Source organism: Pseudochaenichthys georgianus, chromosome 10 (genome assembly GCF_902827115.2).
Source record: "Pseudochaenichthys georgianus chromosome 10, fPseGeo1.2, whole genome shotgun sequence".
Taxonomy (NCBI): Eukaryota; Metazoa; Chordata; class Actinopteri; order Perciformes; family Channichthyidae; genus Pseudochaenichthys; species Pseudochaenichthys georgianus.
In genome coordinates, this window is record NC_047512.1 from 13,101,921 (window position 1) to 13,127,688 (window position 25,768).

Sequence of the window (25,768 nt, forward strand, 5' to 3'; positions counted from 1 at the left end):
AATTAACGTGGCATTTGTCTGAAAGTACATACAAATAAAGCTATGCCAGTTCTCATTCAAAATACTCCGTTCGATGTCTCACAATGGGATGCGCCTCATCGCGGAGCAAACAGAAGCATCAATCTCATTACGCCAATCCTGATTGGCCGGTGATTCTTGACGTCAACGTCAGGGGAAATCACCCCCTATAAGTAGCCTGCGCCACGACGCATGCGTCATTCAAACACCTCTTCTCGCTTCAGAGCACATCTCGAACGGTAGCCGGGCTAGCTTAACAGTCCACAGACTGAACCCAAAGCTAATTTCGGTCGACGGGCGTTAGCCGGCTACCCGATTCTCTCACAGAAGAGTATTATAGTCAACCTCGCCGTTCTTCCTCTGGAGTAAGGTAAGGTTTTGACTTCAAGTTAGCAACACACCAGTTGCTAACTTGTGTTTTTTCTCTCACTACCGACACCACGATAGCGAGGACACTTTTTTCTTCTCTCTTCCACGGAGGAGAAAAGGATTACAGGAATATTACCATACCAGGTAATATCCTTGAGAGAAAAAGACCCACGCTGTCCTTTTTCCCCCCGGATTAAAGACAGATCGGTAAACATTTTTTTCTCGAACGTACCTGTCATGAGCGGACCCTCTCCACGCCTCACGGCGAACGAGATGGATGCCTCTCCCCCTCACACCAGAGGAGTCAGGAACTCGGAGGCTCGGCGCTGCGGTTGCGGGTTGAAAGTGTCAGGCACAGACTCACACCAGATCTGTTCGTCCTGCCTCGGGCTGGAACACGCCCAGGAGGCCATCGACAACCCCGGCTCGTGCGGACATTGTGCCCGCCTCACCGTGAAGAGCCTCCACCGAAGGTTAGCGCAACAAGTTAACCTGTCGGGACGGGACCCCCTCATGTCCACTGATCCGCCGACCGGCAATCAAGACATGGGGACGTCTGCCGCAGAGATGGAGCCCCTCACTGCGGTCTGGGGCTCACCGGCAGCGGCACCCGCAGAACCGGAATCCCGCGCCATATCAGGCCGAGATCCGGTGGTGGCAAGAAACGCGGGAACGGGGCCCCACGCTATACCAAGCTGGGGCTCCCGACTGGACCTCACCATGGTTTCACCCGCGGAAGATGTCCTGGAGTTAGACTACATGGAGGACGAAGAGTACACCTCTGAGTTCCTCCTGTCTGACTCGGATGAGCAAGAAGACGACGTCTTCGTGTCACCAGCTCAGGCTGCAAAGCCGGGAGCGATGGCTGCTCTCTCGGCGATAGCACACCAGCTTCGCCCTGTCTCAGTATGGACCTACAAGCCGTGTGTCAGCGCACTGCGGCCAGACTCGACAAGTTGGCTGAGAAAATCTCCGGTTCCGGCTGCAGCTCAGGCTCAGCCAACCCAGAATTTCGGCCAGCAGTCGAGGAAGAAGAAGCGAGCGGCGTGACAGCCCCTCCTTCTCCCCTCCGTGAATGTGTTCCAGCCGCCTCGAGAGATGCCTAAACGCCATCCTCAAGTCCGCACAAACACATGTCACACGTTGGTTGATTCCTCTGTCATTAAACATTTGCCGCTGACGCATCCAGGCCGAGGGCCGAGGGCGCAGCTCAAAAAAATGAATAGAAAATCAATAAAAACAATTTTCTCCCCTTTTGAGAGCAGCAACGGCATCTCTCAAAAGGTGGATTATTGACGGGTCTGTGAAGGCACCACCGCCACACGCAGTGCCGGCTGGAGCTGTAAGCGTGACATCTCAGCTGGCTCTAAGGAGCATGCAGCAGGAGATACTCACGACACCCAAGCTGCCTCGAACTCTGCTCGGTTTAAAACACCGAAGACGCAGAGGTCGCAGCCCATCCCGAGTCCCCAGCCCAGGCTGGAGACGAGGGCAAGTTGGCCGAGAAAATCTCCGGTTCCGGCTGCAGCTCAGGCTCAGCCAACCCAGAATTTCGGCCAGCAGTCGAGGAAGAAGAAGCGAGCGGCGTGACAGCCCCTCCTTCTCCCCTCCGTGAATGTGTTCCCGCCGCCTCGAGAGATGCCTCAACGTCATCCTCAAGTCTGCATAAAACACATGTCACATCTTTCTGTCTGAATAAACCATTTTCCGCTGACGCATCCAGGCTCCGGCCAAGGGCGCAGCTCAAGAAAAATGAAAAGAAAGACAATAAACAGTCCGTTAACCATAAATCCCCTTCTGAGAGCAGCTACGGCCTACGGGTCTGTGAAGGCACCACCGCCACGTGCGTACGCAGTGCCGGCTAGAGCTGTAAAGAACGGCCCGTCAATCCTTCCCCTTTCAAGAGCAGCTACGGCATCTCTCAAAGGACGGATTATTGACGGGTCCGTGAAGCCACCGCCACACACATGCGCAGTGCCGGCCGGGGCTTTAAGGGCACCACCGGCAGGCGCAGTGCCGACTGGAGCCGTGAGGGCACCACCGGCACACACATGCGCAGTACCGGCTGGAGCTGTAAAGGCACCTCCGTCACGCACATGCGCAGTGCCGGTCGGAGCCATAAGAGTGACATCCCAGGCTCTAAGGAGCATACAGCAGGAGATACTCACGATGTCTGCCTGGGCTTCTCAAAACAGTTATAATTTATCTGTTTTCACAAACCCAGTGAGAGTCAACCCACATTCTGGAGAGAAAGGTTCTCTCTCTCCTAGAAAGAAGGGTTTTATCTATAAAGCCCACCGAGCGGAGTCAGATTACGGAGGAGAATGTCCTCGTAAAGCACCCGCTCAACATGGGCCTCATAATAAAACTAAACCCCGAACGCCACGGCTTACGGAGAGTTTTGGTGATTATGAAATGCGTAGTGGCACTACACCCGACTTTTCCAGTGCGGGACGCGCCTACGGGTGCAGTCCTTTCACGGAAGGTGGTCACCACGGACGCAGGTCAGACGGGCTGACAGGGGACTTACGAGGGTCGCCCGGTGAGAGGTCTCTAGAACAGAGACTTCCAGCGGGCACGCGTAAATTACCCGGAGCTTTTAGCGGTGTTCCCCACCCAAAAATGCTTCCTGCCTTCTCTCAGAGGACTTCATGTCCCCGTGAGGATAGACAACACGATATCGTGTATGAACCGCCAGGGGAGATTGCGTTGTCTCCAGTCACACACACTGGCACACAAACTGATCCCTTGGAGCGGCAGACGTCTCCTCTCTCTGAGAACGACACAAGTACCGGGTGTTATGCACCTAGGGACAGAATTACTGTCAAAGGGTGCACCATAGGGCTGTGGCGATACACTAATCTCACGATACGATACGATACACGATATTCAGCCAACGATACGATATATATCACGATATTCAGCCAACGATACGATTCGATATAATTCGATACACTTATATCATTTTCTGAAAGACAGTGGGATTTTGGTGACATCTTGTGAGTGTTCCATTGACTTGGATTGAATTAATTCAACTGAAAACTGAAAGCATCAATTATACAATATATGGCTCTGACAGAGAGTCTACAGCTTGCAAATGCTGGACAAAATGAATCAAAAGATGTGGTGAGAAAATTTGTTTCATTTATTGAAACAGTGCAAACTGTAGCTTACAAGCCTTTGAAACGTAAGTACATAAAGTGCAGTATCACAATGGACAATGGAGAATTAAAAGGTGCAGCAGGTGGCGGAACACGGGGGATTTGAATGGGACTTGTTAGAAATTAAAATCAATGTTTTGATGGCATAAAGTACCATAAACATACCGTCAGTTTAAATGCTGTTTTATACTGAAAAAACAGAAGTTGTTGTGCACAACCAGTTGTTCAGCTTTTATTCTGAAAATCCTTCATCTCCGGTTAGCATTTAGCATGTGGCTAATATACAATTTCCTATAGAGGTGAATTTAGTAGCGATATGACACGGAGTGTTGCACACCGAAACCTACTGATTTCAACACTACAACTATAGACGTCGAGATATTATTATTGCTGAATATTAAATGAAGGTACAGTTTATTTGAATACGTTTGTTTACAGACGTGGGTAGCATGAGACAACATTCGGAACTACCGGAAATGATACCAGCCGTGAGGTATTTTTGGAGTATTGATTACAGCGTTTAAAATGTATTAAATGAAAAGTCATGAAAGAGATAAGGAGGAGAAAAGGCGTGTTTAGTTATATATGTAATGTGCAATGTCTGAATCCTCTGTAATGTGCAACAACGAACATTGGAGACGTGGAGGGCCGATCCCCAGCAGCGCCAACCGGCGTATAACGAACACAGTTATCAGACTTAATGTATCGATACCCGCGGCTGAAATATCGATACTTTCTCGGAAAACTAAATATCGATATATATCGCAAGATCGATTAAATTGCACAGCCCTACTGCACCACTCTATGCAGACTGGACTCCTCATCCAAGGATCGGGAGTCCGCTGTGGGTGCGTTACGGCGGAGCCGCGTTAAGTCTGTTCGCAAGGGGAGAAAATGCTCAATGACAGCTGTTCTCTTTAATGCACGATTTAAACGCACCGTTAGGCGGGGACGCACTCGTACACGATTGACCTCCGGGTCCTCTGTACACGTTCCCACCCCTGGTTCTGTTCCCCTTAACTCCGGCCAGAGTGAAAGAGCAACGCCACACACTTACTCTGATGTTTCCACCCTAGCCCGCAATATACGGGCTGGCGGGGATATATCAGCTGTTGTGCGGGCAGCCGTGGCAGCCCCCACCACGCAGGGACAGATTGTCTCAGGCGGGGAGGGCGATCCTTCACCCACGCCCAGAGCACGGGGCACTATGGGCCTGACCCGTGAGTGGTACAATCTGAATACAGTGGGACTCCCTCAGAAGGTGATAAACACTATTCAGAGTGCGAGAGCTTCCTCCACCAGGTCTCTTTACGACTGTAAGTGGAGGGTGTTTGAGGAGTGGTGCCTTCAAGAAGGACACATCTCTTTTCAATGTCCTGTCGGGGTGATTTTATCATTCCTACAGGACTTGATCGATAAACACAGAGCTTTTTCCACGATCAAGGTGTACCTGGCTGCTATTGCTGCATGCCATGTGGGCTTTGAGGGTAAGACGGCTAGCCAACATCCTTTGGTTTGCCGTTTTATGAAGGGAGCGCGCAGGCTCCTCCCTGTCTCCAGGTCACTGGTGCCCTTATGGGACCTGGCAGTGGTTTTAAATGGGCTCAAAATGACCCCATTTGAACCCCTGGAGGGAGCTGACATGAAACATCTGTCACTCAAGACAGTACTGTTACTGGCCCTGGCATCCGCTAAACGGGTCAGTGATATCCATGCACTGTCTGTACATCCCTCATGCACTCAGTTCGCCCCAGGGCAAACGAGAGTGTTGTTGAAACCCAACCCTGCCTTTACACCAAAGGTGGTTGGTTCGTGTACCCCGATTGACATTGAGGCATTTCCTCCGCAGCTGGTTTCCTCCGGGGAGCAGCAGCAGGATCTATTGTGTCCAGTCCGGGCTTTGCACACATATATGGACAGATCAAAAGAGCTTCGTCTTAATGACCAACTCTTCGTGTCCTGGGCTAAACCTCACAAGGGTAAGCCTGTTACTAAGCAACGACTATCCCACTGGATCATGGAGGCGATTGCTTTGGCCTATACGAGTCAGAATCTGCAAGCACCTTCGGGTCTGCGGGCTCACTCGACTCGGGGCCTGGCTACATCCTGGGCTTTGTTCAAGGGTGTTTCCATCCAGGATATCTGTGCGGCGGCAAGCTGGTCTTCGCCACTCACTTTTGTCCGCTTTTACAGGCTGGACGTCTCCGCTCCAAGCGTGGCCTGAGCAGTGCTGGGCACCTTGTTGAGTCGGGACTCCACCTGTTAAATTCTGGTTGATCGGTGATCTTCGAGATAAGCTCGTCTGGCAATACGGGAGCTACAATATCCCATAGTGAGACATCGAACGGAGTGTTATGAATGAGAACTATAGGTTACTTACGTAACCCCAGTGTTCAGAGTAACATGAAGTGAGATGTCTCACCAGACGGCCCTCCTTGCTATGGTGAAGCGAGAAGAGGTGCTTATTTTGAATGACGCATGCGTCGTGGCGCAGGCTACTTATAGGGGGTGATTTCCCCTGACGTTGACGTCAAGAATCACCGGCCAATCAGGATTGGCGTAATGAGATTGATGCTTCTGTTTGCTCCGCGATGAGGCGCATCCCATAGTGAGACATCTCACTTCATGTTACTCTGAGCACTGGGGTTACGTAAGTAACCTATAGTTTTATTACTCTGCTATGGACAGTCTTGCACTAATGTACATTCTCAAAGATATTGAAGAGACTGTTATTTTGTATATATTGATTGTAGTGCTTTTATTTATGTCTTAATGTGTGCATACTGTATGTAAAAATGTGTCTTTTGATTGTGTGTATACATAGGTATATACATATTTTTTATATATATTTGTTTTTGGATTCGGGATTGTAGGAAACGGTATTTCGATCTCTCTGTCTCAAAGACCAATAACTATTCAATAATGTAGGAACTTTACAACCAATTAATACCTGGTATTTACATGAAATCTGTTTAAGCATGTGTCATGACATGTGTTATCAATACACGTTGTTGTTGTTGTATTGATTCTGCCTGCAATGTGATTTAATTACATAATTCATAATATTTTCCTCAGTCAATTGTGCATAATTTGAGCTTAAGTTTTGTATGAAACCTATACTTCTTACAAGTAGTTAATATATGCATGGCAGGAAAAACAAGTATGTTATACCTTATTGAAAAATACATTTAAGTAAATTAATTTGTATCTATATTTTTTGTTGGGTCAACCTTATACACTCTAAGCCAGGCAATTTTCAAATAAATTAGAGCTCTTGGGAGTTCCTCAGGGTTGAATTTAAGGCCCGCTTTTGCTTATTTTTTCATTACTCTGGTATTACAAAAATACACTTTGGAAAGATGAAATGCAGTCTTTTCAAGTTTCAAGTTCAAAAGTTCAAAATTCAAGTTTATGTTTTATCTTTTTATACCCGCAAAAGGTTTAAGTATAAAATGTTTTCACCCAAAAAAATATATTTAATTTTGAACCGAATTTAAAAATATATTTGTTTTCACCTAATTAAAATCAGATTTTAGTAGATGAAATTATATGTATATTTGTAGTAAAGGTTGACCCAACTTTTTAGTGGGATTAAACATTTTCACGCTAAGCCAGGCAATTTAGTAGAATTGGTAGAATCAACCTCCTTGCTTGAGAGTTCCTCAGGGTTCCATGTTAGGCCCCTTTGCTGTTATTACAAAAATAGTTTATCTTTGTTTTTCTCTACTGTAAAAGGTTAAAAAACAAGATGTATTGATCTTATCACCGCAAAGCAGACCCTTAACACCAAAATTATCAAAAGCTACATACTGTACATTCTTGTTGTTGCAACGCTAAAACATCCTTAAACATTAAAGTACCAACCTCAACCTGGGTGCGCCATAAATCCAGGTTCTTCCGTTGCGCTTTGGAGAAATGGTCCCATGCCTTTTGTTTGGACGCAGCGTGGAATACAGACACAATCTGTTCAACTTTGGTGAGGCAGAACAAATGAGTAGAAGTAGGGAAGGGGAAGAATGAGAAAGAAAGAAAGAAATGTGTTAAATAACTAATTAAGCCGCAGGGAAACGAGCTGTGTGTCTCTTGTATATATATGTTTCTGACCTGTGTCAAATATGGATACATTTTGTGTGGTAAGTTCCACACATAAAGATATAGACACATAGCATGACACAGGGACACCCATTACAACTTATTTAAAACCATCATAAAAAGATCAGCTAAGGTAAACTCTTCGGATCGTATTCTCATCTTGTCTTGATCAGTTGTGGTGCGTGCGCTTTTGATAATATGTATACAGCAAAGTTCTCGCATTGAAAGAAGTCGCCTCGACAGAAGTCGCCTTGACAGATGCGTAGGATCAACAACTCTTGACTGTGAAGAAACTTTGTGTCATTCTTTTGTTCTTCAAAGTTCAACATTCATTTATGATTCATGGAGGAGTGAGGTTTTAATGCAAATAGATGTGAAGCAAACATGTTTTAACGTGTTGTCTATAATCCGTACCACTTACTGACTTTCACATTCTCCTCACCTATATGCCTGGAGCGTGAAAACCAATTAATACTCTGTCTTCTACAGACAATATATTATCTTAAAATGGTGCAATTATTAAAGACACAGAAATGTTTATTATCTTGTGAAATTGGTTCTAATAGTAGGTCCAATGAGAGATCGCTAGTTGCTAAGGAAAAATGCTAGGAGCTAAATGTGACTACTGTCCTTGAAATTGAATCTGTTTTATTGGAAGATAATGGAAAAGATAATAAACCATATTGTTCGATTTATAGTTTTAAATGCTAAGTGGAGCCTAATCAAGTAATTTTCACATTCATTTTTAGATATTGTACAGTGTGACATCCATTTATAAAAACATTTACAGAATATTCTTCCCCCTAAACTGCATTTTCCATGTTGTATCATTCCACATTTTCAGTTCTATTGTGTTAAGAAAGCCACAAATTGAAATAAGATGTTGTTCTTCGACTGCAAGTTGCATGAAAGCTCACAATGTGTCTGGCAAAAGCAGATGGTAGGTTGACTCAAAAGCAAATAAAGAAACAACAAAATACTACATAATGTTTTTAGTTTTCTCTAAGGCGAAGGAGCAAACTTTTAAACAAAGAAGCAATATCCTCTGTGTGACACTACACAATATGGTTTAGTGTAAATCTGGTTCTAATTTTGAGAGTCATTTGGGATATAGGACATACTGTGCAAAATGTTTACGAGCCAAATGTTAAATTACAGCATATTGCAGTTGGGAGCTATGATAAATCTCAGTCATCTCTTTATGTAACAACACTCACAGAGGCAAATGTGCATTTTAGAGTTGTGTTTGTCATATACAACAAACGACCCACATCGTTTGTTGTTTGATGAAATGAGAAAAAGCAGCTCAGATCGGGAAAATGTATAAGATGATAAAACAAGAGCCTAGACATTTAAGACAACAATATACAGCATATGACATATCTAAGGCTTTTTCATATTTGAAGCCTGGTTTTCTAAGGAATGTATGGTGGAATGTTTACAGCCAGCTCCTTTATTAATGATGTTAGAACGACACTTTTCATAGATCAAATATAATTATGCAAATTATTTGTTTCAGTCCGACATGTAAGATTCCTTTAAAACCTAACCACCAAAGCTAAAAGGGAAAATAAAATAAACATTTTTCTCTTTGTACTGTAGATATTCAGCATCTAACTGATGTTCAGTCAATGTTTAATCAATCTTTAATCTACTCACATGTGGCAAATGTCTTATGTGATGGCTGTCCAAGCCAGCAGGCTTAATTTAGAATCATAAATACTTCAGCATTCATAAGATGCCAAGATAAACTCTATCAATGTTTTTTTGCTGACTAGCAGCTTTCCTTCCTCCTCTGGAGAGACCATCCAGGCATTTGGAGGATATCTTGTTAGACTACAGCTCAAGACAGTGAACTTAGCATTTCATCTGAATGGATTCCCTCCATCTCTCAATGCAATAACATCATAAAAACAACAAGCTTGCTGTAGAGCTCAAAGCATCTTGCCACCATCACATACTCCATACTGCCTACGTTATATATGTATATATGTTCAGGGTTAAGACTGGTTAAGACTGTTCAGGGTTAAGACTACATCAGCTCAGGGCTAGATTATGGTGTATTGATAGTACCATGTATTTATGTTATGGCAGTATATACTGTATATATAATCTTTTATATCAATCAATCAATCAATCAATCAATGTTTATTTATATAGCCCAATATCACAAATGTTACATTTGTCTCAGTGGTCTTCACAGTGTGTACAGAATATCAGTATGACAATACGACACCCTCTGTCCTTAGACCCTCACATCGTACAAGGAAAAACTTCCAGAGAAAACCCACAGTTTAAGGGGAAAATGTGAGAAACCTCAGGGAGAGCAACAGAGGAGGGATCCCTCTCCCAGGACGGACAGACGTGCAATAGATGCCATGTGTACATCGAAGAGATAATACATTTTTCAGCGTAGGTAGACCAAATGTTTGGAAAACTATAGTTAAGCCTTGGGAACATGTATATATACAAGTGTGCGTGTTTGTATGTATGTCTGTGTGGGTGTACAGTACCTCTTAATTTCTCTTTCTTGTTTATGTTTGCTCCATTATATATCAAAGTAAATTCCCTGTATGTGTTAACTTACTTGGCAATAAACCTGATTTTAGGTGTTGCCATTAATAATAACAACGTTCATGTTTGTTTAATATGTCTTTCCATGCGAATAAATTAGGTATATGTCGGTGCTCCACCTACATGTTAGATGTAAGTATGTATTTATTCATTTGTTATTGGCAGGATTTGTTATACCTGGCACTGCCATGGAGCTCAATTATTTACATCAACTAAAATCTAGAATCTTTTTTCCAAGATGGCAGAAAAATAATCTATCCAACTGATTTCCAACATGTTTTAGTTGTATTGCCCAACCCTAATGGTGGGATATGCCTTGGCTGTAGACATTATGGGGCATAGGGGCCAAATCCAAACATAGAGCATCCTTTCCTTCCAATGCAGTAGGTAGTGTGGAACAGAAGAAGAGGAAGCTTTGACTGGGATTTTTCCTCCTCCTCTCTGGGAGGATTGAGTGGAGAAACAATCCCTATGGTGAGAGCAAAGCACCCAGGAGACCTTCCCTATTGTTTTGATAGAAGGGCAGTCAAGCCTAGCAAGACATGTCAGAGACGGAGCGTGCTGAGTGCCACGACACAGCCTGTGGTAGCAGCAATACTCCTGTCAGGTTTTTCATTTTCCCTTATAACAGGGACACAGCCACAAGGTCTTGTATTCCCTGACCAGTTAGCTGAAACAGGTGTGAAATGGGAAGTCAGCGCTTCAAATGGAAAGAATGCCTAAGAAGTAGTGGCAGATGGGACAGCCTAATAGTGGTGCCAATATATATAAAAGTGCTTTGATGGATAATACTCGTTTGTTGTGATTTTGGGGCAAGAAATGTTGTCAGCTAGCTAAGTAATGGTGGAAATCCGACTCAGTCCACCTGTTAACATTGTTTGTGTGGCGCCGTAGGTGGTCCATATGTTACATTTATAGTAAAGGTGCGCAAAATGTGCTCAAAGTATCTGAAATATCCCTATACAAAGTATGAATGAATACAGTCATTTCATACATTTCTACTCATTTCTGTCACTGTTTGCATCACTGCTACGTCATATGTCGGTAGTGGATCCTACATCTTAATGGATAACATGTATTATTGCTACGACGTTGAGTAAATTGACCACTTAAAAAAAGACAAGAGAACAGGGACAATAAAGGTAATTATCTTCAAGGTGACAGCTGTGAGAGTGCCTACAGTATAATACTGTGTCCTTGGTTGGCACTCTGTGACAAAAGCAGGGCCTTGTAAATATGGATGTTTCTTTTGTTCACAGGTGTGGTTTGGAAACTGCCTCATGGGGGTTCAATCTCAGTGTTGGCATTTGCATGGGTGGACGCCGGGCGAAAGACAAACTCATGAATAGAAATAAGTGTTTGTCTGGATTATTGTGTTGGATGTGGAAGGCCTTTAATGAGAGAAACACCGGAAGAAAGAGGGTGAGGGTGACTGACAAAGAGGATTAGACATACAATGAGAGAGAGGCAAATAAAGAGAAAGTCCTAGGAGGTTGTAACACCCTTCAATCTACCCTTTCCAAACCTGTAGGACGTATCAACACAAGCACGCTTATCATTATGCATCAGACATCTCAGATGACAGATCCTCACTATTGTTGTTTCATGCCATTTAACTCCCTATTCACACTTTATTGTGCCTTTTGTCATTGAACACATGTCGAATATATTACAATGCATCAGATAAAAGGGAAAAAAGAGAACATTGTGTTGAGTGTACGGAAGAGCGGTGTTATATCAAGATAAACAACCTGAACGAATGCAAGAGATAAATGGTAGAGGTATCCCCAGGGATTCCTTCACACATTATACGCTGAATACAGTACTTTATTTACATTGTTTATTAAAAAAGGCTTCTTTTTTACTTCAATATCGGGCCATTATGTTGTTATAAGTAAAGGGAAATCAGAATATGGCCTAAAATGTAACTTTTAGTCACACCTCTGCACCTGCCTTATTGTTTACTAGGTTATTATGTTGTACAATTTAATTAAGGTGCTGTTGAAGTGTAATTATTGCATCTTTAACACTGAGGTTGTTACTTTGAATCAGAATCTGTTGTTAGTTACCTCACATTATTATGTTAAGTCTAATACATCCCTGACTAATGAATGAATGTTAACTGCTAATTATTTTTAACTAAGCACTATCGGTCTCATGTGGCATCATTCAGCATCATTAGCCTGACTATCAGACTGCATTTCCATTTAGTTTCATTTCATTTATTTAGAGAGAAGAGGTATTTTCTTCTACCATAACCAACTACATCCTTATCAATTGACACGGAAGCTGCTGTAGTTTATCATTGTTTCAATTATCAAATAAATATGTCAAATTAAGAGTACAAAAGATTTCTGTAGGTTGACTACAGCTCTTATCAACATCGTGTCCATATGTCACTCTTGCTATCTATCAATCCTGCCTTCAAAGAAAAACAGCTGTCAGTCACCATACCACCAGATTTAAATAAATCAATAAATACAACTCATATATTAAGTCAGGTTTCAAAGTCTAGAGCCGGGCTACTTTATGTAAGCTTTTATTGAGGAAATGTATGATAAAATAATTGTTCAACTGTACTGTCAAACTGCTAGTATACTTTTGCTTTGGTTAGAAATAGCAGTAGTACAAGAAGTGGTACTGAAAGTGTGGCTCAAGTCATTTTCATAGTTGTGCGCTATAATTAAAAAAAATTCATTATAAAAACAAATTCATTCTTTATCTGTTTTCAGAAGGATATAATCTGCCTCAAGTTTATTTGTCTCTTACTGAATCTTATCAAGTTCAGTTTGTCCTGGAACAACAAATGGTGTCCTTCAAAAAAAATGCAAGTAATATCATCATTGTAAAGTATTCCTTGCTCTGTGTGTAAGTGTGTGTGTGTGTGTTACAGTAAAGAGATAGATAAAGAGAGATGATTTGTTGGTAAATGTATCTGTCAAAATGTGTGAGTTAGAGCGTATTTATTATGTCATGGTATTTCTCTCTGGGTATTTGAGCATTTGATATGCCACGTACAGAGCGGTGAACTGTGATAAAACGGCAGACTGCAAAGTGTCATGGGAATTACTGCAGTGTAGCGTGGTCGATTGCACCCGTTACCGGTGTGGAGCAATAACTGAATGGTAAATCCTATAGGATGGTGGGCTATTCCCCGCGGGTGGTGACATAAAATAAATACTTTACAGAGTGTGTGAGTGAGAGAAACATACACTTTGACTGAGCAAAGAAGACTCACATTGACCAAGAATGGTGACCATCGCAGTCTTGAACTTCTCTTTGGCCTCTTCCACCTCCTTCTCATGCTGACTCTTCTCGCCCGTCAGCCGGCGGATGTGGCCGTTGGACGCCTGGATCATGGAGTAGAAGTTGTTGGCGTTCCTTCGGTTGACTTCCCCTCTCTCCAGCCATGTCAACAGCACACGCACTGCTTCAGGAAACTTGCCATCCTCTGAGGAAGAAAGGTCTGGGTCAATATGAGCAGTAACAGATAAAAAGGACATTTCCCTCAGTAAATGTGCTCACTTCTTGGAAGAAGTAATTTAGAAAGGACTCTACAGAGGACAGGTTAAAGAAGGGCCATCTTCAAAAACTCACAGTCATTTGACAAAGACAGAAGAGAAGTAGCAGGTGAATAGGTGGGGGTAAGAAGAGAAGGAAAGCTGGACAAAATCGATACCACAGAAGTAGAGATGTCCCGATCCGATCACGTGATCGGGGCCGATCACGTAATTTTCAAAAAATCGGGGATCGGGATTTTTTTTATTATTTTTTTTATAAAATATTTTTTTTAATTTAATGTTACAAAACAAAAATGACCATGTTCACGTCTTAAAGTCATCCTGAGGACTTAGTTTTGGTTTAAAATTACACAACATGTATGTGTTGCTTTCTTTGGGCTTGTTTTCATAGACCTGGTTGCTTATTTCTCTCAAATCTGGCAACAGAGTGGGCGCAGTGTCTAATAGTAGCAGTAAGCTAATGAGAGGCTACGTTCAGCTGGTGACTCGGGAGTTGGGACAGAGAAAATGTCAGGAGTTTGGAAGTATTATAAAATTGAAAGCGAAGGCAGTGTAACAGCCAGATGCAATGTTTGCAAGGCAGAGGTTCCGCGTGGTGGAAAGAACAGAGCTACGCTCAACACGACCAATCTAATACGCTACCTGAGAAACAAACACCAACAACAACACGGCGAGTTGCAGCATCTGATATTTAAGAAGTGTGTTACATTTGAAAATGGCAGAAAGTCTTGTTGCAATTTCCAGATATTAAAAGAGGTCCTTTGAGTTTCTCTCAATGACTGACTCTGGGGTGAACCTGACCAGACCTGACTTTACAACCTGACAGTGTGAGTGTGTGTATGTCTGCACCTGATCAGTGCAACTGCATGATTTAAAACGATGACTAATCAAGCATGTTTTGGACTAACACATTATTTTTGTGTGATAATAATGTGTGAAATGAGAGGTTTCCTAACATTGCACAAAAGGGGAAACCGTATCTAATCTGCTTGATGATATTTCACCCGTTTGCAGAATGTGAAGCTCAAACTAAAACATGAGGATTCTGTTTCTTTTAGGACTGAAAGATGGAGAGAAACACTTACTGGAGTGTTTACTGTGGGAAATGATGGATGTACATTTGGGAAAAATGTTTGGTATTGTCTTATAATCCATTATGACCTGAAGGTTTTCTTCCCATACAGGTTTTTGTTTACACATGAGTTAATGTGTAAAAAAGGGGGAGTGTAAACTTTACAATGTACATTTTTCATTTAGGGACTGAAAGGGACCTGCTGCCCAACTCCATTGTTCAATCTGACCATTGATTGACAGTTTTAGAATTGACCTGCTCCATATTTGGGGATAACACACTGTTTGATGAATGTTGACATGTCTCTAATATTGATTGAGTTATAGCAGGTAACACAGATAAATAATCTGTAGCCAAGGGGCTACCAGAGAGATGTAAGTCTAGAATGGAATACTGAAGAAGCTGACCTGTGAGTAATGTGTCAACTAATGTTTCAACAGGTATTAAAGTAACTGAGGTTTGAAATGTAGAAAGAACATATTTACAGTTAAGCTAAAACATAGTAATGTAATGAGACACAATGTAATTTGGACAACATCATGTAACTAGCCTGGTAAAGAAGTAAAAGCCATAGACTTTATTGTTTAGGTCATTATGGGGATATACATTTAATCTAAATTCATAATAGAAATACATTTGATGACAGTTTGTTGGAATTCTGTATTCATTTTTTCAGCGGGATAATATCTAAGCACTGACGGGTAAAAGCAGTATCACCAGGAAGCCATTCACTTTGTTAGTATTGTGATTTTGGTTGTTTTTGAATCCATAACATTAGTGTGTTTCTTTACCAGAAACATTAGCAGTTCAAATCATATTTTTAGATTTTTAATGGGATCTCAGGGATTTCATTTAAAAATAAATACAGATGCTTGTCAGAAATTCAGAGCTATTGAAATATGTTATTTAGTTTACCTAAAGATGTTGGGGTTCTTATTTAGTGGGCACAGTCCAAGTATTACGATTCTGAAGCTGCACAATTAATTTAGAAAACCTGTGCACAGACGTCTGTTGTTTTAAGACACCCCACCAACAGGCTCCAAGTGGCCACGCACTGGTGGGTCAAACAGCCGAGGGCCCCAGAGCCCGGAGCGTAGGCTTGAGGGATTTGTATCAGATTTCTCCACACAGGTTGTTGACGCCAAAAGGGGGACCCGAGACGCAGGAGGCTGACTGTCAACCCCAGGCTCTCCGGCCCCGACCGAGTGACCCAGAGGACATCCAATGACGTCCGCCTACAAGGAAAGGGGGACAACTGGTACCACTGGAGCCAGTGTGCGGCGGGGGAAAACACCTGCGGGGACCCTAGACGACATCAGGACGGATCTGGCTCTCGTCATGGAGGTCGACTCGGATGCGGTCATCAGCGGACTGGAGGAGAAGGACCTCGAGGACATCCATCTAGCAGTCGTCCCAGGAGGCATCATCATCGGACCGGGGAAGGACCTCGAGGACATCCAGGCAGCAGACGACTTGGAAGCGGCTGGCAGTGGGCTGGGGGACTTGTCGAGGCAGCAGAGGAGTCTACTTCTCTCTGATCAGTTCCACCCGTGAATGGAAAGCCGCATCTCCCCCTCCCTATCAGCTGTCGTGTGGGCTATTCCTTTGGGGGGGGCGGGCAGGCGGGCTGATGATTCACCACCAGGAGACCGCTTCTTAGCACTCAGCTGCCCCCTCATGGTTCCTTCACTGCCATGGGAAGTGATGTTCGGTTCCTTCACGATTTCAAATACTTTGGATCTCAGTTTCTGATGATATTGGAGAGGAATGACAATAGTTATGTTTCAAGTGCCTTGTGTAAGTTGCACTCTTTTAGGAGAGTGCAACAGGGGGATTGCAGCATCTGATATTTAAGAAGTGTGTTACATTTGAAAATGGCAGAAAGTCTTGTTGCAATTTCCAGATATTAAAAGAGGTCCTTTGAGTTCCTCTGGTAATTATCAAATAGTAGCAGTTAAGTGAATACTGTTCAAACAATACCTGTGTTTGTGTTTTATATTGATTTATCTGTTTCATCCTTTCATAAATGTGAGGACTAAAATGGCGGTAGACAAAGAGCTGTTAAGGGTTTTATTGCTGTGGGGGAGCTGGAGCAAGACCCCACTGTGGTCTCTGGAATGTGATGGGGGGATGTGTGTATGTGTGGAGGCTGCAGAAATAGGAGACAGTGAGGGTCAGAGGTGTTGTTTGAGATGACTGGAAAAGACGACCAGTTGTCCTTAAACTCCACCCCTTCCTGTATCATTGGTATGAAAGCCTATCCAGCTTTCTGTTCTGCCTCTCTCTTCTCGCGCCGCTTGGACTGGAAGGTCGTGGCGGCCTGTGGGCAGGGGCCAGGAGTGGGCCTACTCCTGACATTATACATATGATAGGATATGGTTTTGTATGGTAATGTATTGATTGTATTGCATTGTATATTACCATTAAAGTGGATTATTGTTTAACGGTTAATTGTATGCTCTGGACTCCTTCCTGTAATATAACCAGCTTGTTTAGGGACGCGCGGAGATTTGGAAAAGCGGACTAGTTGTCCACTCATATCTCCTTCAGAGTACACAGCGGCCACTCAGGTAACGGCACTGAAACAACCAACACTTTCAGAGACTTTTAAAAGGAAAGAGAAACTGCCCCAGAACAGCCAAGATAGCTGAATTCATCGCGTTGGATGACCAGCCGTTATCTGTTACCTTTTTTTTCTCTTAATGCATTGCATAAAGATCGGATCGGGAAAAATCGGTATCGGCAGATTGTCAAAATCAAATGATCGGAATCGGATCGGGAGCAAAAAAAGGTGATCGGGACATCCCTACACAGAAGTAGAATAACAGAATGGCCCCTGCCAACTTAAGTTATATCAGGCAAAAGGGACAGGATGAAAGAGTTCAGGCCATCAGGAGCAAATAAATGCTGCTCCTGCGAAATTACTCTGGAACGAATGCTGGATCATAGAGGAAGCAACAAGTCTACCATCAACTGAAGTTATGCGAGTGTTTCACAAAACAAGACAAGTAGCAAAAAACAACTCAACTGCGGAAAATCTATTAAATTAATATTTGTTTATTTTGTACAAGCTCTCTTAGCAACATCTATTGGAGTTGTATTCTGCGTTGTGTATAGGTCATACAGGATTATTTTAGCAGAAAGAATGAGGACATGGAGATGATGAGATGAAAATAACTTCAAGAACTTGCAGTTATTTCGCAAGGAAAATAACAGATAGAATAAATAATTCAATGTTTGTTTATGCTGAACATAAAATAAGTGGAGGTTAAATAAAAACAGTGTCTGGGTAAAATCAATCAGCTCTCATATTTGCTATACATATCTTTGGTAAACGACTATTGCCAAACTTCTATAGAAACAGTGAACATAGTGTGATATAGGTGCTGTTTACAAAGATTAGATTGTCCATGCTTTTATCTTCAGTAGACTCGACTACTGCAATGGTGTCTTCACATGTCTCACTACAAAATCTATTAGAAAGCTGCAGCTGATTCAGAACGCCGCTGCTCGAGTCCTCACTGTGCAGAGTATTATCATCTGATATTTAAGAAGTGTGTTACATTTGAAATGGCAGAAAGTCTTGTTGCAATTTCCAGATCTTAAAAGAGGTCCCTTGAGTTTCTCTGGTAATTATCAATAGTAGCAGTTAAGGGAATACTGTTCAAACAATACCTGTGTTTGTGTTTTATATTGATTTCTCTGTTTTATCCTTTCATAAATGTGAGGACTAAAATGGCTATAAACAAAGGGCTAGTTGCAGTAAACAGGGTTTTATTGCTCTATGGGGGAGGTGGAGGTATGCAGGACAGGGTGCTAGGTGGGGGAGAGTATATTCTGCTTAAGATCTCTAGCATGTCATGTTTCAGGGAAGTCTACATATCTTGAATAGTATATGTGTGGGTTTAATTACTTTGTATTAATAATAAGCAGTCTGTGTAAACCAGAAGTTGGAGAGATGAAATCTTTGTGAGCAAGACCCCACTGTGGTCTCTGGAATGTGGGGGGATGAGTGTGTGTGGAGGCTGCAGAAATAGGAGACAGTGAATGCCAGAGGTGTTTGTTTGAGATGACCGGAAAAGACGACCAGTTAAACTCCACCCCTTCCTGTTTCTGTTGGTATTTGAGAGCCATGCATTCTTTGGTTCTCTCTCTCTTCTCGCGCGGCCCGGACCGGAAGGTCGTGGCAGCCCGTGAACAAGGGCCAGGAGTAGGCATATTCCTGACATTACGCATATGATATGATATGGCTTTGTATGGTAATGTATTGATTGTATTGCATTGTTATATTACCATTAAAGTAGATTATTGTTTAACGGTTAATTGTATGCTCTGGATTCCTTCCTGTATGATAACCAGCTTGTTAGGGACGCGCGGAGATTTGAAAAGCGGACAAGTTATCCCTCAAAATCTCTATCAACTGACACTAAGAAAGTGGATCAGATCACTCCTGTTCTGAAGTCTTTACACTGGCTTCCTGTGTGTCAAAGAATAGATTTCAAAATACTGCTGCTGGTTTATAAAGCTTTGAATGGTTTAGGCCCAAAATACATTTCTGACCTCCTGCTAAATTATGAACCATCCAGATCTCTCAGGTCTTCAGGGACTGGTCAGCTTTCTGTCCCCAGAGTCAGAACTAAACATGGAGAAGCAGCGTTCAGTTATTATGCTCCAAATATCTGGAACAAACTCCCAGAAACCTGCAGGTCCGCTCCAACTCTGACTACTTTTAAATCCAGGCTGAAGACTTTTCTTTTTGTCGCTGCTTTTAATTGAAACTGAGTGGTTGTGTTTCGTTTTTGGTTAAGGCCCTGTCACACTGTCCCGAAATTGACACCCGATGGACACACGATAAAGGAAATGTTCAAATTCGGCTGTGATCGTAGCAACATCGGGCCATTCGTGACGGCATCTAAGCCATCGTATGACCGCCGGTGGAGTTTCTCAGGCTCCGGCAGCAACTTCGTGAGCGGCAACTTCGTAAGGCACTCGTGAGGGCATCTTGTCAAATCGTGTCATCTTCGTGTTATCATCGGTGCATTCACCCTCACTCTGATCGGGGCGAATGCCCGATGGCACCGATGATAACAAGATGCCCTCACGATGGCCTTACGAAGGGCAAAATTGACACACGAATTCAACACGAAAATGAACCTTCGCAAGGTCCTTCGGCAATTTTTTGGCATGCCAAAGATTTTGCCTCCGCTCACGAAGTTGCTGCCGGAGCCTGAGAAACTCCGCCAGCGATCATACGATGGCTTAAGATGCCCTCACGAATGGCCCGATGTTGCTACGATCACAGCCGAATTTGAACATTTCCTTTATCGTGTGTCCATCGGGTTGTTTTATTGCACAACAAAATCATGTAAATATATTATGTAAATAACCCAATTTGTGTTCTGTGAAACTAAAAGGGATATAATATATTATTTTGAAGGACAGTTGACAGGAAATTGTTGTTGTTATGGAAACAACATTACGGAGAAAACATAATATTTTCTACATATAAAGACGGAGAAAGTAAAGAACAAAGTCTGAAGATATCAGTACAGTATCATAGTACTGTAACATAATTGTTTTTGGTACTTTCATTGCAGTTGTATGTCTTAAATGTAATGTAAATGTTGCCTTCGTGTGTGGTTCGGGGCCATCTTCGTGCGAAATTCACAATTCCATATTCGTGTGTCCATCGGGTGTCAATTTCGGGACAGTGTGACAGGGCCTGTAATGAACATTTGGGGATAGTAACCCCAGGGAATCAGTGTCTGGGGACTTTGTCCTGGCTGGTTTTCTCTGTGTATGCTGCTCGGGACGTATCTGCCATACAAACGTACACAGCTCATGTTCGGAGAAACCTTAAAGAAAGGCATCAGTAAAGTGGAACTTCTGTGTGAACTATTCATATCTTAAACTGCACTGTAACATTTTATTCATGTGCTTTTTATTATTAATGTATTTTTTCTTTTTAATGACTGTTTTTAAATGCCTTTGTCTTAATGTCTTTCATTTTTGTAAAGCACCTTGAATTGCCTTGTGTTGAAAGGTGCTATATAAATAAACTTGCCTTGCCTTCAGAAGTACTTCTGCTTTGTCTGGTGAATAATAAGATAATGCCAGAAGACGTCATTGATTCTAATAATTGTTGTTATTCAGCAGTGGTTGTCCTTTGCTGTCTCACTCGGCTGCTTGCAAGTCAGAGGAGCAGGGGAGGGAACATGCTTCCATACATAAACCTCAAATCTCCAACGCACACACACACACACACACACACACACACACACACACACACACACACACACACACACACACCCACACCCACACACACTATAGTCACAGTCACACACAGTCACACACACACACACACACACACACACACACACACACACACACACACACACACACACACACACACACACACACACACACACACACACACACACACACACACACACACACACACACACACACACACACACACACACACACACACACCCGTCAGATGGCTTGCATGAAGGATGATGTATCACAACACCAGATATTGAATCAAGGTGTTATCTTGTGAATCCTAAGTGTTCCTGTTTGTTTAAAGGCACGGTCTCATAATACATGGATCCCTGCAGCTGCATTATTAATAGACAATCTGGAGGATCATTAGTTGTATCTGATCACCTATGGCGATTCAGATTTTCATTGAATTGGTGTTAGGCTGAGGCATTACATGAAACATAAATAACACAACTTTAAATATATTAGAATGTGCTCCATAGGTTAGTCAGAAAAATATACTCCATTAAAGTTGCCTCTTTCTTTCTCTGTGTTTACGGTTTTATTCATTAATCAGAGCTATTAGGACAAGAAACAGATGGGAGTGTGACTACACTTGCAGACAACGATGCAGAACATCACACTATTTCCAGACAATGAGATAATATGTTGCTGCAGTTCTGTGAACAGCGTTAAGATAAATATTTTGATATATCCCAGAAATTGTGTTGCATTTTTAGCAAAAATTACTCAACTGACTTATCTCAATTAATTTTGTTTAGCCATATGTTTATTTCTTTATTCAAACACATTGCAAGTTAGTGTGAATATATAACAATGAAATACAAGTTGGTCCAAGCTCTTTAAAATGTAAGAGAAGTTCAGAAATAATTGACCTTTTCTCTGAAAAATAGACGGGAATGGTGGTTGTTAAGTGGTCGATTAGCAGGTTATCAGAGTATTTGAATACAAAGGCATCACATCTGTCTACAAACAAATTAGCAGCACTCCATATCAAGTGGATCTCTCGAGATTTTTCAGGCCAAGCTTTACTAGCTTTAATGTTACAGCAAAGAGGAGAGATTAAGGACAGGAACGTCACTGCGGATCAACGAGGAGTCTCTTGCATAACATGTTTGATTACATGAGGAATCTAAATGGCTCGACAATATTCTCACATCTCATAAGCCCCTTCCGCACACCCTCTGCCTATACTGTACGTCTTTAAATATGGAACTGTACTCAACCACAGCCATTAAACCAGTTGAAGTTAAGGTACATGATTAACATGTATCAAGTCGCTTTTAAAAGTACAAGTATAGTCAAAATATAAAGTCTGCAGACATTGTGAACACTTAATGAAATCTGATGAAGTTAGAATACTGTTACTACTGGCTCGAAATAAATGTGAACCTTTTTTCATCCATTTACGGGAGTTCATTTTGCTTTGCACTGGGTAACATTTAAAACGTATACATATCCAAGAGATGTTGACTATAGCTGCAGTGATTAGGTGATTATATGATGATCCAATCAACATAAAACAAATCAGCAGAAATGTTTATTATATTTTTATCCGCACCTTTATTGAAGGGACAACGTTGAAATGGAAAGACAGAAGAGAAGACACATGCCGCCAAGGCTGGATTCAAACCGCTCCCTCCACACAGGGACCAAGCCACAGAATATGGACCACCAGCTATACCGAGTGAATTATATGGCAGTCCGAAATTTGAACTAAAACCGCCTTTATACTGGAGACGAAGCGAAAGCAGCATGTTAGCGGAGCAGCAGCACCAGCCCTACGTTTCCTCTCTACACAGCCTGTGTTCAGGGAAGGAGCGTAAATCACAATCACTGTGGTTACGTGCGTAAAAAGGAGAAAATAGACAGTTGGTGTTTAGACGGTTGGACTATTTCACACTGAAGTGTCAACCCAGTCTCACGGCATTTCGTGTTCACCAACACGATTTGTAATCTATTGATTCGTGTTCACCAACACAATTTGCCCCTTTTTTTCGTGTTGCACAGCACGATTTTAAAAGCAATGTATTTCTACTGGTACTAGGCTTGTTTGAGACACATTGCGGCTCGCCTCGAAAGTTGACGAGAGTAGCCGATCGCAGCCGGGGGAGGTGTCAAAAAGCTCGTCTTAAGTCGGACAGCTCGGACTCGGAGTCGGCTTGACTGGCTGGGTTTGCAATGGCGGAAATTGCGTTGGCGTTTTTCGTTGTAGATGAAGTGGATGTAATAGAAATGCTCCTCCCTCTTAATGTTTGCAAAACTGATAGGTGGACAGGCTACAAATGATCAGTCCCTTCAGATCCGCACACATGAAGCTGAATGAGCATGAATTGAACAGACCTGCTGCTGTGTTAATTCTTTAGCTGCCACTTTAAGCTTTATGATGTGTACAACATGGATGTAATTTGATTTAATCTTGCCATTTTAAATGATGTATTCAATAAATAAGGTTAAACCAAATCATTACATTACAATATATTTTATTTTAATGATTTGGTTTAACTTAAAGAGAAACTTTATTGTTATTGCACATATTACAGGTACTGAGACAACGAAATGCAGTTTAGCTTCTAACCAGGTGCAACAAGCAGAGAAGTGGAAAGTAATGTACACGATCTACAGAATAACATATAGAATGAATTGATTGATGTATAAACAGTGGGGTATGAATACACTAGATATCAGCCTGTGAGCAGTATGAACAGTGTGTATGAATACACTAGATATCAGCCTGTGAGCAGTATGAACAGTGTGTATGAATATGCTAAGATATATAAAGTATGAAAACGGTAAGAAGTATAGTATAAAATATATAGATATTAATTTCATGATGATAAACATTGTGGAACAATGATGAAAAATGGGAATGGATGTGGCGACGTAAAACTGACACAAAACAACAACAAACTTTTGCCAGCCAATTGGAGAGTTTCATCAGCAGCACGTGGTAAAAACCACCAATGAGCGCTCAGCTCGAGATACCAGCGAGCCGTTTCCCATCAAGCATTTCGCTTCCGCAGCTCGTGGAGAGCAACTGCGCCAACTCGCCTCGCCTCGCTCTCAAGGCTGCGGGCGTCTTTGTCCCGCGAGATTTCAAAGACTCATGTGGGCGAGCCTCCAGAGCAAGTCGGACAAAATGACTAACCATCATGCAACGCACTAGCAAGACGTTGATCGCAACTGCGCAGGTCTGCGCAGGTCTTGCTTGTCTCAAACAAGCCTAATGTGTTTCGTGCCTGCAGGCTGCAGCACGTCTTTTTCTCCGGTCGGGTCGTGGAAGACCGGAAGCTGTGTGGTTCATAAAAACATGTTCTTACTCAATATCAAGCCACAGTTATTGCTTTTATTTTAAATCGTATAATTTCGGACTTTTGTTGTCGTCTGTGAGGAAAATAAATGGGGCTCAGAGCCTCAGGATACTGAAATCTGTATTTTTTAAATCTTTTTTTCCTTCTAATTTGTTATTCTTTTCAAAATAACACACTCCAATCCAATCCAATCCAACTTTATTTATATAGCACTTTAAAAACCTTCAGACCAAAGTGCTGTACAGAGAGATAAGCTCACACAACATAATATAAATACAAGATACAAACACAAAACAAACCAGAATAAACGTAATAATTAAAAAATAAATAACAGGCATATAATAAAAACAATAGACCACTGAAAGCAAATAAAAGCAACACTCTACTTGTTTCTGAATGCCAAGGAGAAGAGGTGGGTTTTCAGACGGGATTTAAAAACAGTCAGTGTGGGAGCCTGTCTGATGAGCAAGGGCAGGTCGTTCCACAGTGTAGGGGCGGCAGCAGAGAAAGCACGGTCCCCTCTGCGCTTAGACTTTGTTTTTGGCACCCTCAGGAGCAACTGATCAGCTGACCTGAGAGTGCGAGTGGGCGTGTAGCTGTAACATCCCGTCATGTCTGCTAAATTGTTCATGTCATGTTAATCAGGTTCATGTTATTGTTTCACGTTTAGTTCATAGCCCAGGTTAGATTTATGTTTAGTCAAGTCTTTTTGTTCACCTGTCTAGTCCTGTCATTGCACTTCCTGTTTTATTTTGTACTTACCTCTGGTCTCATTTCAGGTCCCTTTACTTCCTCCCTTTGTGTGTTTTCCCGCCATCGTCAGTGTCTGCCCCGCCCCTGATTGTTTCCACCTGTTCCCCCTTACCTCATGTATAAATAGTCCTGTCTCCCTTTGTCCTGTGCCAGTTCGTCTTGTGCCTTGTGCCATTTAGAGAGCCAGCTTGTCTCGCCCAGAGATTATTGTATTTTGTGACCATAGTCAAGTTTATTTAGTTTGTAATTTGCTTTGCTATGTTTTGCCTCTTAGGAGTGATGTTTTGTTTGAACTTTATACTTTTACAAAGTAAAGACTATTTTTGAACAAACTTTCTTTTGAGTCGTGCGTTTGAGTCCAAGTGTCTGTAAGGTCCTTAACAGAACGAACTGGCCAAAAAATGGACTCAGCCGACTCCGGTTCCTTCAAGGCCGATGTATTAGCGCAGGATGCTAAGCTAACCCACCATGCTGAACAGCTGTCTTCCATCAACCAAGGAATGATTGGTCTCACGGATCGTCAGGATGAATTCCAATCAGCTGTAACCAACCAAGTAAATCACCTGGCACTTCAAATGCAGCAAGTTCTCTCACCCCTCAAAGACGGTTCCT

The 25,768-nt window shown here is 42.4% G+C and overlaps 1 protein-coding gene across 1 annotated transcript in view; it reads right to left on the bottom strand.

Annotated features, from left to right (window-relative positions):
- Nucleotides 1–25,768, bottom strand: part of LOC117453978 (ecto-NOX disulfide-thiol exchanger 2-like) — a 212,663-nt gene that overhangs the window by 57,438 nt on the left and 129,457 nt on the right. The window contains exons 6-7 of the mRNA XM_034093029.2: nucleotides 13,453–13,665; nucleotides 7,413–7,519 (exon numbers count right to left, since the gene is read on the bottom strand). Of these exons, the coding sequence (XP_033948920.1) occupies nucleotides 7,413–7,519; nucleotides 13,453–13,665 (320 nt within the window). The remainder of the gene's footprint in view (nucleotides 1–7,412; nucleotides 7,520–13,452; nucleotides 13,666–25,768) is intronic.